Source organism: Alosa sapidissima, chromosome 19 (assembly GCF_018492685.1).
Source record: "Alosa sapidissima isolate fAloSap1 chromosome 19, fAloSap1.pri, whole genome shotgun sequence".
NCBI lineage: Eukaryota > Metazoa > Chordata > Actinopteri > Clupeiformes > Clupeidae > Alosa > Alosa sapidissima.
The window spans coordinates 8729822-8747430 of record NC_055975.1 but is presented as its reverse complement, the minus strand read 5'-3'; the positions used below and the strand labels follow the sequence as shown (position 1 = coordinate 8747430).

Genomic DNA, 17609 nt, shown 5'->3' with positions numbered 1-17609 from the left:
CAGTCACAGACAGAAGAGCAGCTTCAGTAGAATGACTACTCTTGAAACCAGACTGCATAGGGTCACTTAGGTTATTCTGATAAAGGAAGTCACATACTTGATCGAAGACCACTTTCTCCAAAACCTTTGACAAGAAAGGAAGAAGGGAGACAAGTCTGTAGTTCTTCACATCAGTTGGATTAAGTGTACTTTTCTGTAGCAAAGGTGTAACCCTTGCTTGTTTAAAAGAGGAACTATTCCAGAACTGAGTGAAGCATTAAACACATGTGTGACTGCTGGTAGAACAGCAGGTGCGATAGACTGTAGAAAAATGGACGGGACAGGATCCAAAGGGCATGTTGTTGGACAACTTCGCTAAAGCAGTTGAGAGACTGCGTCCTCATCAAGAGGAGAGAAAGAGTCCAACGATGCCGTCATGCTAACACAAGGCAAAGGCCTCCCTATAGAGAAGGTTCATCAAACTGAGCACTTATTTTAGCAACTTTTTCAATGAAAAAAGTTGCAAGTCTAAGTCAGAGACCTTCTTTTGCCTGGTCGGTGGCCTGTGGTCACCTATGATCTGTGGTCGTTGGTCACGCTATTCAGGAGGGTGGAGTGGTTAAAACAGTGGGCGTGATCGTTCTTCTCAGGATAAAAGAGTATGTTTTAATAGTCATCTGTCAAACTGCCTCTCATCACCATCTATTGGAGGTCCCAAGACTCTCAAGCAGGTGAAAATGATTCATACTCTCTCCGTCTTTCTTTCTTGCGCTTTCTGTTTCAAACACACGCACGCACATACACACACACACATACACTGTACTTGACAATGTAAACTGTTTTATAATTTTACCATATTTTTTTTGTTTTTGTATTCAGCATGAAGCTGTTGCTAATCGCAGTTGCCTCTCTGGCAGTGGTGAGCTGTGCCAGCCTTTCTCTGGAGGACCTGGAGTTTCACACATGGAAACTCAAGTTTGGTGAGGGGGTGTCTTTTTTTGCTACATACCGTATATATCAATGCAAAATGCCATTCAATGCCAATTACAACATTATGTGTAATACCGGGTAGTATGTATAAACAGAAGCTTATAAAAAATGTGAAGAGTTCAGATGAAAAAAACCCTCTAAATACATCTGACCATTTTTCTTTTAAATGAGCATTTTTTTTTAAGCAGGCTCCTATAGGTTTTTCCCTACAAATTGAAATTTCAGACTAGGAAGAGAGTGTTAATTAGTGGGGTTTGAAGCAAAATTATTTGATTGACATATACTATGTGGAGAGAGCATTCACTCACCATCGTTATCTCATTTTTGATGGAGGTGACATTAAGAGGCTTTCGCATCTGAACTCTTCATACAGTATGTATAAAATGGTGACATATTAATAGTTATCTGTATTATCATATATAATAATAATAATAATAATAATAATAATAATAAAAATAAGTCCCTTCAGGGCGGAACAAGACCCCTCCGCTGCACGTCGGGGTCCGGTTCGCCCTGTCGGGACTTATTTTCCCACTAATGACCGGCGTTCTATACATTATCCCTTACGTGTAACCAGGTAAGGTCTACAGGACCCCTGAGGAGGAGGCCCAGCGCAAAGACATCTGGCTCTCCACCCGCCGCATTGTTCTGAGCCACAACATCCTGGCTGACCAGGGCATCAAGACCTACCGCATGGACATGAACCACTTCTCCGACATGGTAGGACAATCTATCAATGTCTTTAAAAAGTAACACATCTAAATAGCAGGATTACTCCCAAAGTGACTGCAGACGCTTACCAACATATAATTTTGCAGCCTATTTTATTATCTAATCTAATTATCTAATTTTATACCAGGATTGTAGAATTCAAGATGTATCCACTTTCACTTCCATCCCAATTTCACAAGTTACCATTTTTTAATGACCTTTTTGTTTAAGCACCATATAGAGAATGTAAAACAGAATAACACAGGACAAAGGACAGGAAAGGAAAGGGGTATGTGTAATATACACGGCTTGTTTTGGTTGAATTTAGAAAAGTTAGTAATGGGTTCCAGATGTCTTCAAAGGCATTTTATTTTTTTGAGCGTGAGCATTTTTATGAGCATTAGTTTTTTGCTGTTTTCCATTGAAATGTAATCTGAAATTAGAATAGTCCAGTGAGTGATGTGACAAGAATTCCTTGATTTCCAGTTTTGGAGGACTACTTTCTTATCAATAGTTAGAGAAACAAGCAACGGATTTCTGAATTTGGTGGGATGTGAACTTTGGAGATATCGCCAAGGAGACAGTGTGTTGAAGATGGTGGGATTCTGTAGCTCAGGTTGGTGGAGAGTGTCTCAGTAACTGTGATCCAAAGAGAGTGAACTTTTTGACAGGGCCAGATGGCGTGAAGATAGTTGTCTGTGCTACTTAAAGTGCATTTTAAACAGACATCTGTGTTGACAAGTTCCATTTTAAACATTTTATTTTGAGTTCTGTAAATGACTTTATATTGTATAAGCTGTAGGTTTGTGCAAGTTGTCATGGAGAAGGTGCTCTTACAAATATGTTCCCAGAAATCAGGGTAATAATAATAATAATAGTAGTAATAATAATAATAATAATAATAATAATAGTTCGGGAGAAACAAGATAAAAGCCCACCTACACTGAAAACTGATTGGTTGATTTAGCGAAAGAGGACAGGATGCTCTCTGTCTTGGATGCGCTTCAGGCACACATGCACCACCCTTCTCTTTCTCACTCTCCGTCGTGTGTGCGCTACACTCAGATACACAATTTGAAGTCTTGTCTCGCGTGCGCACTCTTGCTCGCTCGCTCTAGATTCCAAGTAGGCTACATCTCGCTGCAGCCCGCGGGAAGGCGGGGCTTGACATCAAGTCCCGCCCACATCCAAGTCAACCATATTTTCTCTGCTTACTGTACGTCACTCCCCATACGCTCGAACGGACCAAGACATCCTGGTAGCGAAGCTGATAGCCTCTTGTTTCACATCAGATAATAGAAACTGTTGATGTAGTCAAAACGTAAATGACATTTCATGAAACAACAGTGAAGTTTTCATGTAGTTACTGTAATTGGGTCCGTGTACTTTTTCGTTCATTCGATTTCCAATTTTGAAATATATCCAAATTCGAAAAATGGGTCATTTTAAAGTGTGTTAATGTTGATGACAATATGTTCAAATGGAAAAAGAGCCATGTTTCATGTATTTCAGTTAGCCTAGTAGCTGGTTTGATGCTCATTGACCTCAATGCAAATCAAACTAGCACACACCATGCCAATCTCTAGGTATGGTGAAGGGTATGTGATGATGTGGGGCTATTTTAATTCCAAAGGCCCAGGGAACTTTATCAGGATCCTGGATCCATTAAATAACTGGCCTTTAAAAATAAAAATCTGCCTGCCTCTATTCTACATAGGTTTATGAATACTTATGCACCCTGTATTGTAATGAAGAACATTTATTTACAATACATTATTAATTCACAAAGAAAATTGGTGTCCTTAAAGGTTGGATTTTTTCTCATTTATTTCTTGGCACTGTATAGCTTGGAAGTTAAATTTGGGAAATTATTGATTTTCATACATTCTTCAATTAGCTGAGAGGGTTGTACTGTGTAGTTGGTTGAACTGGTTTTATCTTCTTAATCTAAGATGATTTGGTTTCTCCCAACCCCATATTTCTGTATGAGTGTGTTGAATGACATGAGTTGATAATTCTCAAAGAGGTGTTGAAGGTGTGTGACTCCCTTTTGTTTCCATATGGAAAAGTGAATAGGTTTGTTCTACAACATGATGGGTTGTCCCAGAGTGGAGTGAACTTGTTCAGTGGTAGTGATGATGTAGTGATTTTATTCGTTTTCCAAGGGAAGGTCTGCAAATGAGATGTTTCTACATTGATTTTGTTCCAATTCCAACCAGGGTTAATTGTTTTTTATGTATTTGGATCCATTTGACTAAATAATTCATTTGCAAGGAAGTTTATTGAATTAAGTTTGGTGCCTCGAGCTCGCCATGTGATCTTTTATTTTGTAGTGTTGAAATTGTGTTGTTAATGAGTGTTAAAGTGTTTTGAACTATTTTGTAATGACCTCTAATTCAACAATTTAATTACTCACTCTTCTTTGTTGCTGTTCTTCTTCTGACAGGATTATGAGGAATATCGTGTTCTCCTGGGAGACTTGGTTCCTCCAAATGTCACTGTATCTCCATCTGGGCAAGGCAAGATGTCCTTCAGACAAAAACAGGGTGCTGAGCTGCCTGCAGCTTCAGACTGGAGGAAAACTGGCTGTGTGACGGATGTCAAAAATCAAGGCTACTGTGGATCATGCTGGGCCTTCAGTGCAGTGAGTTATACTGATATGTGAGATCACACGGTGTGTGTGTGTGTGTGTGCTAGTGTGTGTGTTAGTGTGTGTGTTCAAGTTTTTCTCTTCTGTTTTTCAGACAGGTGCACTGGAGACCCACCACTGTATAAAATATGGGTACCGCCACTCTCTGAGTGAACAGCAGCTGGTGGACTGCTCTTGGTCATATGGGAACGAGGGCTGCAATGGAGGCTATAAGCACGAGGCTTTCCAGTATGTCAGCGACAACGGTGGGATAGACACGGAAGCATCTTATCCTTATGAGGGACAGGTACAGTGGGATTAATTTTGAAAATGTTTGCATAGATTAAACAGAACATCCAAAATATAAAAAGGGGAAATGTCAATCAAAGAAGTGAGAGAAAGTAGGAATGAGAAAGGTGAGATTCAGTTGAATGGAGAAAGACAGAGAACAGGTTCCTTTTAAGTTGCTGCACCACTATGATTACCCTAGCAACGCCCTGGCAACCATCTTACTTACCCTATCAACCAGCATAACAACCACTTATTTAGCATGGTAACCAGGGGGGTAAGCAAACCTTCGAAAAGTGAACCCCCTATGGGAGGCTCTGAGGCTAATAAGTCTTCACCTGGAGTTAGCATTCCATTGACCCCTGTTCATTTTGGCGTCACTTTAACAGTGAATAACTTTACATCTGAAGCATTTTAAGCCTTTAAATGGAACATTTCTATTTCCAGAGAAACATTGTGTGACTGGCGTCATAACCTTGTATCTCACTGTACGTCTCTGTAATAAACCTTTTTTTTTTCAAAATGAATACTAAAATGATGTCATGAGCATGCAAGTTTCAGTCGTACATGAGAGAAGTATATATGGTAACTGTATTTTCTCGATAAGAGACTCAAAATCAGTTTAAGGGAAAGTCAGGGAAAGTCCACGGGTAATCTATTTAGGAAAAACGGTTTCCAAATTTCACAATCAGACAATCACACCTTGTTGACCTAATTTGACAGGAGTCATACTGCCGTTTCACAAAGTCGGGGATTGGTGCCTACTGCAGTGGATATATGAGGTTGCCGTATGGAGATGAAGGAACTTTAAAGGCATATGTGGCATACGTGGGACCTGTGTCTGTTTCCATTGATGCTGGACCGAAGTCCTTCCAGTACTATTCATCTGGTAGGTTATGTCCAGTACACACTTTCATCTAGTAGGTTATGTCCTGTACGCACGTTCATCTAGGTTGTCCTGTACGCACGCCTCTCTGTGCTGTCAGGCTATATATATAGGCCTATATACACACACAGTATACATGTATATATGTCCAGTGCACACAATACTATTCATCTGAACACACCTCACATAGTTGTATTATAGGCTAGTATATCAAACTAAAATACAACAGATATTATTGAATGAATGATTGATGGCTTGATTGATTGATGTCAGGTGTCTACAATGAGCCTCACTGCAGCAGTTCTAAGACTAATCATGCCGTGTTGGCTGTCGGCTACGGAACTGAAAATGGAAAAGACTACTGGCTGGTGAAGAACAGGTGTGCTTCCCTTATTCTTCTGTACTTCTTTACTTCTACTCAGGGTAAATTCTAGGCTCAGGGGTGCTCAGCTTCTGCGTTTAGGCTATCCACCTTTAAATTGCATACCGTTCATAAACAATTCGGTTACACCATACCTGTCAACACTCCCGTTTTTCCCGGGTTCTCCCGTATTTCAAGGTCATCTCCCAGCACCCTCCGGTTTTGTTATTTCTCCCGGAAAACTCCCATAATTTGCATGGCCATCAAACTTCATTTTAAAATCATTGATCCATTAATTTTTTCTGTTAGTCTGACATCTCTCAGGTTGCCAGATTGTGTATGAACTACACCCTACACATACACGATCACTTACTTTCAATTCCAACCGTTTTGTCATAGGCTAAAACCTAGCAACCCAAAACCCAAATAAGGAAGCGGGTGCCGACTGCGCAGCCTGACGGTACCGATCCACTTGCACGACACGTCATATGCATGGGGTCACGCTGCCTCCCCTCGTTCAGTTGTGTGTGGGCGTTTTGTTTAAAATGTCAGTTACCAGCTCATACTCAGTTCGTTTTAACGTATCTTAAGTGTTTTTCCACAAATGGACCACAAATTTAGGCATGTACTTAACAGTATACAACACATTAATAGCCTAAACAAACTATGCAAGCCATTTCGAAATCCTGTTTTATTTAAACTACTCAATGCAATCTCAAATCCTCACCAGAAACACCAATAGTCAATATATTCATCCAAATCCTAGTTTCGTTTGTTTTATGGCCTACTGGGAGGTCGTGGAAGAGATTGTTAAAACATTATTTGTCTTGTAAGCGGAACCAAAGTTTCACAAGCACTGTTGTGGTAGTACAAAGGACCTACAACCTCGTGCTTTCATTGGATAGCCGCCTCACGTTCAACGGATTCATTTGCATAAAGCTGGGCATCGGCCAGCTTTTTGACGCACAACATTATTTCAAATGCAGCGCTGCCTTCCCGGAATGCTTTGCGGGCGCGTTAAAGTCGCTTGACGTCACCCATAGGACTAGAGTGGAATGCGACACGACAAAATGAAGTGAAGTACAAGTGGATCTGTACCGTGAGTCTCGCAAGCAAGCGGGCTAGTTGAATAGCCTACTCCAAAAATAGCTGTTGTCAAATTATTGGGAATTTAAGTGATTAACACATCACATAAACTGTTATTGAGTGTTGTTGATACACTATTGGCAACTTGTGTCCACGGAACCGAATCTGACAGCAAGCAGCTTTGGAGTTTTGGAAGTAGGCTGCAGGCAGGCAGGCTGGTGGATACATCCTGGCATGCATAGGCTTTCGGTAAGGTAAAAGCAACGACCGAAATGCAGTGTTGAAACACGTGTATGAAACATGTTAAATATGCAAACACTGATCCGGTACAAACACTGACTGCACCCCCCCCCCCCCCCCAAAAAAAGCTAAATGTTGACAGGTATGGGTTACCCTCTACTTTACAGTATCGACATAAGAGTGACATGATACTGTCATGAATATGTCATAAATGTTGACATATGTATGACATAATGCTTCTGTTATTAAGTGTCATACGGTTTTTATCATAGCAGGTTAGGGTTAGGATTAGGGTTACGTAGATGTTAGAGTTAGGGTTAGGGTTCATGTGTCATGACAGTATCATGTCACTCTTACTGTATGTCGATACTGTCAAGTAAAGTGTTACCAACAATTCTAAGTTAAGTTTATGTCGTTTTATAATTATCTATGGTTTCATATTGTTGGACCTGGCCTGAGCAACACAGTTTATCCATATTGCGCTGCATTATGGTGTCAGTGACCAATCGTCTTGCGGCAGTCAGCAGGAAGCATCAAAGATTAGTCACACCACATCTCAATGCAAATGAGTTTGGATAATGAATGGATATTTAAAATGGATATACACCGATTTCTGAAGTGTCAAGACTATGGCGACAGAAAAGCACTTGAGCGATAAAACATGCATACGGGCATATTATATTATTTCACACTCGTAAATATTCACTGCAAGCGCGCAAATACTCCCTGCGCGCACACACTCAGAGGAAACTGTTCCCCGAGCGAGGAAAAATATGCTGCGAGCGAGGAGGAATCTGACCAGCGCTCACTCGAAAATCACTCGGCTCTCTCGAAGTTGATGTCTGCTCGCGCAAAGTGAATTTCTGCTCTACTTGGGGGCGGTAACCAGGTTTGGTACTAGCTCTGCTGTGATTGGCTGTGTTTGAAGAGTAAAATTTGATTGACAGCCCTCCTCAGTCGAAGAAGACAACCATACAAGACAGCATCCCTTCTACTTATTATGCCAGAAAACGGCCTCGACTACAAGCCCAAAGTGAGTGAGCAACAGAAACAATACAAAACGTAACATTTTTGAGGTTATTTTGGTGCGCGGTAGATTCATGCCACTAGGCACAGTGTTGACATTATTAGGTTAGGCCTACAGTACTTCATACACGAATTGGCATTCTCTGGTATTTAAGCAACAGGAAGCTAATGACAAACTCCCTTTGCTAGTCAGCTAGTTAATGCTAGCGATAGCCTAATAATATTAACCAACCACAGGATAAATAAGTTCAATAAAGTTGAATTTCTCATTATTAACTCACCAATAAAATACAATCTTGGGTACAAAGTCATCACAACTAATTGTGGATGATGCTACATGGCTTCATATCCCAGGCATAATAAAGTCCTTATAGAAATAACTGGGCAAGTTTTTTCTGATGCTACTGGCACAGAGACGTGTACAGTATTAGGTCAATTAACTTAAAGGTGTAGGTAGGCTATAGCATTCAGACTGGACTCCCACACACTTAATGCATGCAAAATAAATTGCTATTATTTCATTAGGTAGTCTGTCTGTAAGACTTCATATTTCTTACTTTTTATGGAGATTACAGTAGGCCATTCTGACATACTTACTACATCCTGATATTTTTTCTCTTTATTGTGATTTATTGTGATTTAATAAACTTTATAGACTTCAACCATATTTATTCCTTCTGGAATTAACAATGAACTTAGATTAATGTAGGAATTGAATAGTGATTGTGTGGCCTATGAGGGAACACCCAGTGATACCCTTGTTATCATCAAATGGTAGCCTATAGCGATGTGGTCAGGATACACACCGGTATACCGTGGTCCGCATTAGCGGTGACCGAGTTGTGGTCCGCCTGATCACAAAATGTATAGTTTAGTTAAGCTGAATTGCATAAACTGCTCACAATGTAGCTTTTGGCAATGTGGTTATCACAGAACAAAGACCACTTTTTTTCTTGAATTTCCCCTTGGGGATCAATAAAGTATCTATCTATCTACTTTTATTCTTACTATTCTTTCTATTCTATACACTCTTTTATTTCTTAAAAAAATGTATTGTATATGAAGAGCCTTTCATTAGGAAACTCGATAGTTAGGCCTATTCAAATACTGTACATAATGCCTCACCTTGATTAGAACCTTGTTATGGGAGAACATTTTTACATTGTGTTTGTTTTTGAAAAACTCAAATATTGGTCAGGCTCTATAGGAGATACATACAAACGCGCGCACATGCACACACACACTCACACGCATGCACACACACAGGCACGCACATACAAGCATACACAAAAGTTGCAAGAGTAGGGAATAGGTGATGGAGACAAATTGACAAATGGCGTTTTACAAACGGAAGTTCGGGAGGAGCGTGACGGAATTTGCAACGCCTCCTTCTTCAATCAGTCAGGTTATTTATTCGCAGTCTACCTGCCGAAGTTGCAGCATCGGTGTTACTCCGCTCGCAGTGACTATACCGGTTTGCTCGCTTGTCTCAAGCAGAACTTGCTGCCCACTATCTGTTACAGACTTTCATGGTCTAGGTTGCGTGGGAAACTATGGAGGGAGGTAGTTCTTATCTTGTTGCTTTGTATTAGAGCTGTTTGTAAAGCCCACTTTACATGCCCACTTGTTCCTGCTGAATGTTGATATACATGTCACAAACATGTATAGCCTACTAGATGAAGGCACTTGTTTTGCTATTTGCCTGTTTTTAGCTAACAACTTTTCGGTCACATTGGCTGTGTTAATAGTTAGGCTCACGGAGTAGCCACTACTGCTTGTCTGGAGGCATAGGATGAACTGAAGTCAGTGTAGGTGTAACAGAGGTCGTCTCTCCCCTCCCTCGATCACTCTGCGTTGTGTTGTAGTGGAATAGAGATGGAGGCCACAACCGACGTTTGCTTTAATATTTATTGCTCTCTGGAATATATGACAAAACAAACACAAATCAGGCAGGGAGCGAGCCAGTCGCGTCACAGCTCCTCTGCCTCAGGACAGTAGCAAAAGAGGCGGCAAAACCACGAGACACGCAGTTGCGTGAATCGCCATAAAAGTACATGTGAAAAGACAATAACAAAAGTACATAAAACAAACATGGCATACCTGGAATATATGACAAAACAAACACAAATCAGGCAGGGAGCGAGCCAGTCGCGTCACAGCTCCTGCCAATCAAACAGGTAACCCACGTTTAAATACATTCAGTCAATTCACCAGTATGAAGGTCTGTAAGCTAGCTAGTTAACGCCGCTACACCTGCAGCCACGTTAGCAGACTGTAGCATGTAAAACTGAGGTAATATGCATTGTGTAACGAGCTAACATTAAAACAGTGATTAAACAAACGTAACTCGTATATAAGGTGTGCAACACCAGAAAACAGTTATTTGTGAAAAATGCACAATACAAGTATATAAAAGATATGATGTATTGTATGCAAGACTCCACATACCTCTGCCTCAGGACAGTAGCAAAAGAGGCAGAGGAGGGGGCTACATGAACACTTAAGGGGTCTTCAGCGCGGGAACCAACCCCTGCCACACCCAAGCCACACCCCCCTACGACCTACTGTACCTCAGAGGCATGGGAAACTACAAAATATGTCCATAGAACTTGTAGAAACGATGGGGAAATTCAGGGAAGCATAATTAACCCTGCTACATAGGCTAAATATCCCGTGAATCACACTTGAACATTGCAAGCGGCCATGTTATATAGACGGGACATTTCTGATAAATCAGGTTTCCAGTCCTTCGTGGTTTTTTGGTAAAGTTTGCTTGGAATTGTGTTAACCAACGTGTTGTCTATCCTAAGTTGTTTGTCACTCAAATTTGTTTCAGTAGCCAATGTGCCTGTATTCCGTGATTTGCGTGGGTCCCAGCTTGTAACTTCTAACACGTTACATCTCTTGCCACTTTGTTTTAGCAAGCAACTAGCTTTCCCTCATTGCAGATGGCTAATGGTTAGCCTACTGTACACATGAAGTTGGTACTAGCAGAGCCCGTCTACGGAGAGCCTTGCCACTCCGTATTAAGTCCCATTGTACCGAATTTTGGATGCAGTTCCACCAGAGTTCCACTGGGGGCGATCGCCATGAGTGCAGAATGAACTAGACCGCTAAATTGGTCTCTTTCACCTGATTGTCGTTGACAAATCTCAGATTTGATTGTAGTTTGTATAACTACAACATGGGTTATAGGTCAAAAGTTGAAAGAACGAGTACTTATGTTCTTTTTGATTTCTTACAGGTGGGGTCGTTGTTGCACATAACACGCTAGCATTGTGCTAATGAATGACGTCATTGACACATTTGAAAGGCTTTTTAGAACAATTAAGTGACTTTAAAAAATATAATACTCAACCAAGTGTATTTTCGTTGCCTCCCCTTTCGAATGCAATACTCAAATTACTTGAAAAAAAATTATATCCCAAGAAAAGTGGATTTTGAGGGGTACAGCTCCATAGACCTCCATACATTCTGCACTCGTGGACGAGCGCCCTCATGTGGAACCACAGAAGGAACTGCAACCAGTTCAGAAACCGGAAGTTTTCCGAGAGTGGCAGTTCTCCCCTTATTAGACATTCTCTGGTACTAGGCTACAAACTGCTGCCGTTTGCCAAGGGTAATTGTATAACGTTAGCTAAAATTACCTAGCCTACTGTTTTGATTTTGATTCTACTCCTGCTAGTCAGTGTGTGTGTCACCGTGGGCTATGCAGTGGGTTCTAGCTTAGCTTGTAGGCTATTTCCTGCTACATGATTTCAATAATAACTTAAGTCTCAATTGCTGTGACGATTTTTTTTATCTCCATTAAAGATAAGTAGTAGACCTACATAACAAACAGCTAACCAACTCAGTTGCATTCTACAGCTAACGCATCTACATGTTGCTGACTGCTACCACTTTGCCTGTTTAAAGAGTCTTATCTCGGCGTTTGATTCGTGATAAGAACAGTTTAATATGCATTAGTATTGAACGCATTGCGCTGCGGTGTTCATGATGCTAACCTTTAATGAACACCAAGCTGAACTGTCATTCGGCCAGATTTTGTGCCGCAACAATCTGGTATCATTCTGATCCAGACATGCGCAAATATCGTCCCAGTGTGTGTGAGATGCGGAGTTGAGGTCAGTTTTGCCGCTTTTACCCCACCTCAATGCCGGCTTTGGCCGTAAGGCAGCTGATACACAGGAGCTGTTGCTCTGTCGCTCATTGCTAAGAGGGCAAGAAAGGAATTTTTTCTCCTTTAAAGTGTTTGGGAGTTTTTGCGCCTTCCTCTGTGTTGAGAGTGCCAGCATATTAAAGCCTTCCCTAGCTGACCATGGGGTACACCAGCGTGTAGCTTTGCTCTGTTACACTCCTAGTTGACCATGGAAGCACCTACACCAGCGTGTAGCTTTGCTCTGTTACACTCCTAGCTGACCATGGAAGCACCTACACCAGCGTGTAGCTTTGCTCTGTTACACTCCTAGCTGACCATGGAAGCACCTACACCAGCGTGTAGCTTTGCTCTATTACACTCCTAGCTGACCATGGAAGCACCTACACCAGCGTGTAGCTCTGCTGTTCCTTGGAATCCTCTCTAATAATGTGCTGCTCACCACTTCTCTTGCCGTTAGCTACAGTATTTTAATTACTTTCTGGTTTCCATAGCACCTCATATTGCTAAATTGGCGCTATTGCTATCCCTGGATTACTCAAATTCAATTATCACAACTATGTAATTATATGGACTATCCTGGGGTGTTAGGCCTGTATCATCAAAGCATGTTGTAAGCAACAGCCTACAACTACTAGACTACTATCGTCTCCATTGTACTTTGTGGCTAAATGTAATTCGCTCATTTTGAATTGCTTGATAGGTGTTGGCTAAAATGAAACATACATTCTTAAACAATTTCAAATCAAGGCCAACACTTTCCCGATTTTCTTCTGAAACTTGTCCTCAGTCAGAGTGTTAAGCTCAATCCTTTTCTCTTTCCCTCCTGCTAGCCAAGCACCTGTGCCGTAGCGTGGAGCTCCGTCTCTCCCTTTGTCCATGCAACATGCTTTGTCAACCCAGCAAGTTATGGGTGCCCGCGTGCAGCCCTCTACCTTGCCTTCCACTACTGCGGTCTCTTTTCTCCATTTCAGCTAATCCAGCTAATCAAGACCCAGGGTGCTGTGCAACCTCCTCCCCCTCCCCTGTAGCGACCGCGTCGCTATCTTTTCCCTTTCCCCATCATCTCCCACCGGCGTGAACCGTGTTCGTGCCCGTGTCTCTTCCCCAGCCAGGGACCGTGTCCCTGGTTCTCCCTCACCCCTCTTTCCCTGGATTGGTGCCACCACCCATGGGGTCACCCAGTGTTTCCCATACATTGACTTATTTGTAGCGGCCTACCACAATATCAACATTGACCACCACACAATGATTTTCCAGGTTGTATTAAATTGTGCTTAAATCTGGTTAGCATCATAACCATGCTGTGCTAATTTGATAAAAACTGTTCCATTCAAGTTAATTCTGCAAACCAACCACCACAATTGGAATTCAATTCTGTGGGAAACACTGGTCACCGCATCCTTCTAACAATGTTTTTCAGATCACACCCAGGTCAATCTTCTCTTTCTGCTCTTCATGTTTTGCTCTTTACTAACCCTTTTGCTTCATTTTTTAAAGTGCCTTAGTTGCCCTCATCTTTGGGCTGTATACACGGATCCTGCTGACTCCTGCCTGCACAGTGACTCCTGCACGATCCCCCCAGAGCAATTTGGCTGAGCCATAGACTCTGCCAAGCATGGGATTTCTTAACATCATGAATCAGTTTTAGCTTCAAGATGGCTCTTCAGGCTCTTCACTTGTACTAATCTTCATGTCAGTGCCTAACCTACTCCAGCCTAGCCACTTTCTCTCATTCTCTAAATTTCTTCTCATGCTCTTGAATGCAAACTGCCTCTATTGCTGTTTGCTACAGGTTCATATTTATTCTCTAGATCGGCTACCATAATGCTAGGTAGCTCAGTGTTCTCTACAAACTTAATACAGCAAAGTAGAAACCTGTAACACCCATTTATCACCTTTCAGTAACTATCCTTATATTCAGACCATGTGTACGCTATGTAATGTCTAAGTTCCCCTTATAGCATATATTTGACATTTTTTGCACATGTAACCCTCATTGGTTTTAAGGGCAACTCTGATATCTACCAACGCATATTGGTATTGGCACAGACCGTTTAGGTTTCATTCAGGCAAATAACGGTCTACCCGAGCACTTGCTCAAATACTCTAGGCGCCTTAGATGCCTTTCAGATCACCTTATCTATAGCCTACATGGTCCTAGCCAGGGTCTTTTCAATTTTTGGGGTGATCACATGACATGGATCCTGCTTGATTCCTGCCAGCGCAGTACACTCCTGCAAGATCCCTGCAAAACACTCCATGACCCTGGCTAGGGATCTTGCCAAACAGCAGAATTGTAGATCGTAATTTGGAATGTTAACTTTATGAATCACTCACAAATCTTCGAATCACATGCCATGAGCATCAGCAACTACATCAGTCCTCTATTCCCACTGCACTGGTCCCGAGCTCTGCTACTGCAAGCTGTACTCCCCTGCACTGACCCCGAGCTCTGCAACTGCAAGCTGTACTCCCCTGCACTGACCCCGAGCTCTGCAACTGCAAGCTGTACTCTCCTGCACTGACTCCGAGCTCTGCAACTGCTAGCTCATTGCCCTGCATGTCATGTTAAGTGCATGTTATGTGTGCAAGTGCATGCCTGTTAAGTTAGCTCTCAAGCTTCCCATTACTTCAGGATATTGGTACAGCCACCACCGCGGCTGGTGGTCTGACCAATCCGCTAAGAACTCCTTCACCCTGGTTAGGGATCTTGCCAATCAAGTTTGCTGTTTTGAATGTCAGCTCATAGATTGGCATTTGCATCATTAGATTTCCATCTGCCATAGACGACAGGCACCCCTGGCTGTCTTAATTCAAGTCGTTCCTCTATCGCATCCCCATTAGATCCCCCATTTGCTACAGACGACGGACGCTCCGTCACTTGCTTCTGGTTTCCAATGCAGCTCAAAGCTGTTCTAACGCAAGTCGGAATCCCAGCAGACCGTTACTTATCTCATTTTTTTAGGATTGGTGCAGCCACCACTGCGGCAAATAACGGTCTGTCCGATCAAGCCCTCAAAACTCTCGGCCGGTGGTCCTCCGATGCCTATCACTCATATATCAGATCAAATCTCTGATCTGAGGAAAGCGCACCTCGCGCACTTCCATTGAATTTGCTCAGCGTGGTTCTTGCCGTAGGGTCCTTCATCTTCAAATGCAATTTTTGGGGTGTATGGCGGAATCCTGCCCGACTCCTGCCTGCGCAGTCGACTCCGGCACGATTCCGCGAAGCCCTTCAGGACCATGGCCAGAGACCTCGCCAAACATGCTTTTCTATTATGCTTTTATGTATTATGCTTTTATGTCTTTATGCAAATTCAGGAATGTGAACTAGTGAAGTGTGATTTTAATTTTGCGGAGAGGATGTACAGGACTGAGCGGCAGTCATATTTTGTTATGCTATATGGTCCATCTAGTTTTTTTTAATTATTTTGAATGGTGTTAGGGACACCACTAAAAATGGTGGGTTATGTAGGTGTTATTACCTAAATATATCATATCCCCCAGCCTCTGAGTGATCAACAGCAATTGTAGTGTAACAGGCATTGTATAAAATGAGTTGAACAGGTTGATGCTCAAGAGATAGGCCTTCCCCTATCTTTCTGTACTTATTTACTTCTACTAGTTCTGCAGTTCTGCTACTACTAATGTTGCTGTAAAATTATATGTGTCTATTTAGTAAACATTTTAATATGTACGCCATATGAGTGTGATTTAGTAAGTGTTTTATGGTGTGCTTTATGTGAAGCTGGGGTGTCCACTGGGGAGAACAAGGCTACATCAAGATGGCCCGGAACCAGAACAACCAGTGTGGCATTGCTTGTTTTCCATATTATCCTCTGGTCTGATGGTGAGTTTGTGAAGAGAAAGACAACACCCCTAATAAAACCCCACCTTCTATGGTTGGGCTTCTTGCAAATACAGTATGATGTGTTTTAGAGAATGTCTAAAGAGTTATCTTAGTTTTTTCTGTTTCAAGACCGATTGATGTGGGAACAAGGGGAACAAGGATTCACTTTGAGATATTTTAGTTTTATGGATGATGTTATTGTAGTAAGACATTTCATATATGGGTGTGCTGTATGCTTTACTCATGTGTTTTTTTTACTTCTGTTTGTGAGCAAGTTACTCTTTTCTCTGTAACCTTACACTGTGTCTGTTAGCAGCACGGTCTCCGCCGGTGCCGTGAATAAAACACTCTGAGATTTCTGACTTGACGATTGACTGCCTGAGACTTTCTTCAACTGATTGCTAAAAACCGACCGCTAGACCGATAGTTATATGTATGATATCTGATGGGAGTTTGGCAACCTATGAATATTCATGAGTCTCTTCTGCTTCTTTCCTCTCTAGAGCTCAGCCATGTGAGGACTGCTCAGAACCTTAAATGTGCGGATCATTGATCATTGCTTTGCATTCTTGCTGCAGTTTTGACGTTTGTGTAAATGTCTTAGTGTCTTGTCTTTCTCTCACCTTTGAAATAAAAATAACTGATGAGCATTTTAAAAAATTTTGGTAGACTGTGTGAACTGTCAGAGAGTTGCAAAGGGTAGAATGATAGTTTTTTTTAGGCGGTTATGTAAATATCTGGAAATGACCACATTCAATGACCACAATGCCTCTTGGTCATTTATTTTGTCTTGGAAACACAACTGAGGCCCACTAACAGGTCTTATAGATAGATAGATAGATAGATAGATATTATTGATCCTCAAGGGGAAATTCAAGGTCTCAGTAGCATACAGACATCAGTTGTAAGCCCAGATACTTGTAGGTATTTACCACCTCCACATTGACCCCATAAATGGAGACTGGTAGCAGAGCGGGCTTAGACCTGCGGAAATCCACCATTTTCTTGGTCTTCGAGGTGTTGAGTTGGAGGTGGTTGAGTTTGCACCACTGCACAAAGTTCTCCACCAGGCTTCTGTATTCATCCTCCTGCCCATCCCTGACACACCCCACAATTGCAGTATCATCCGAAAACTTCATGCATGTGGCATGACTCAGTATTGTAGCAGAAGTCAGATGTGTACAGGGTGAACAGGACTGGAGAGAGCACAGTTCCCTGTGGAGCTCTGGTGCTGCTGATCACAGTGTCTGAGAGACAGTTCTTCAATCTAACAAACTGTGGCCGATCGGTCAGGTAATCTGTAATCCAGGATACCAGGTGAGCATCCACACCCATCTGCAAGAGCTTGTCTCCCAGCCTGAGGGGTTGGATGGTGTTAAAAGCACTTGAGAAATCAAAGAACAT

General features: G+C 42.0%; 1 protein-coding gene across 1 annotated transcript; it reads left to right on the top strand.

Annotated features, from left to right (window-relative positions):
- Nucleotides 1-670: 670 nt before the first annotated feature.
- On the top strand, nucleotides 671-16855 carry LOC121692982 (procathepsin L-like). Its single transcript, XM_042072088.1, has 9 exons — nucleotides 671-710; nucleotides 859-959; nucleotides 1547-1689; nucleotides 4127-4324; nucleotides 4425-4616; nucleotides 5321-5486; nucleotides 5757-5862; nucleotides 16104-16205; nucleotides 16709-16855. The coding sequence occupies exons 2-8, from the start codon at nucleotides 860-862 to the stop codon at nucleotides 16201-16203; spliced, it is 1005 nt and encodes a 334-aa protein (XP_041928022.1). The 5' UTR covers nucleotides 671-710; nucleotide 859; the 3' UTR covers nucleotides 16204-16205; nucleotides 16709-16855.
- Nucleotides 16856-17609: the final 754 nt, after the last annotated feature.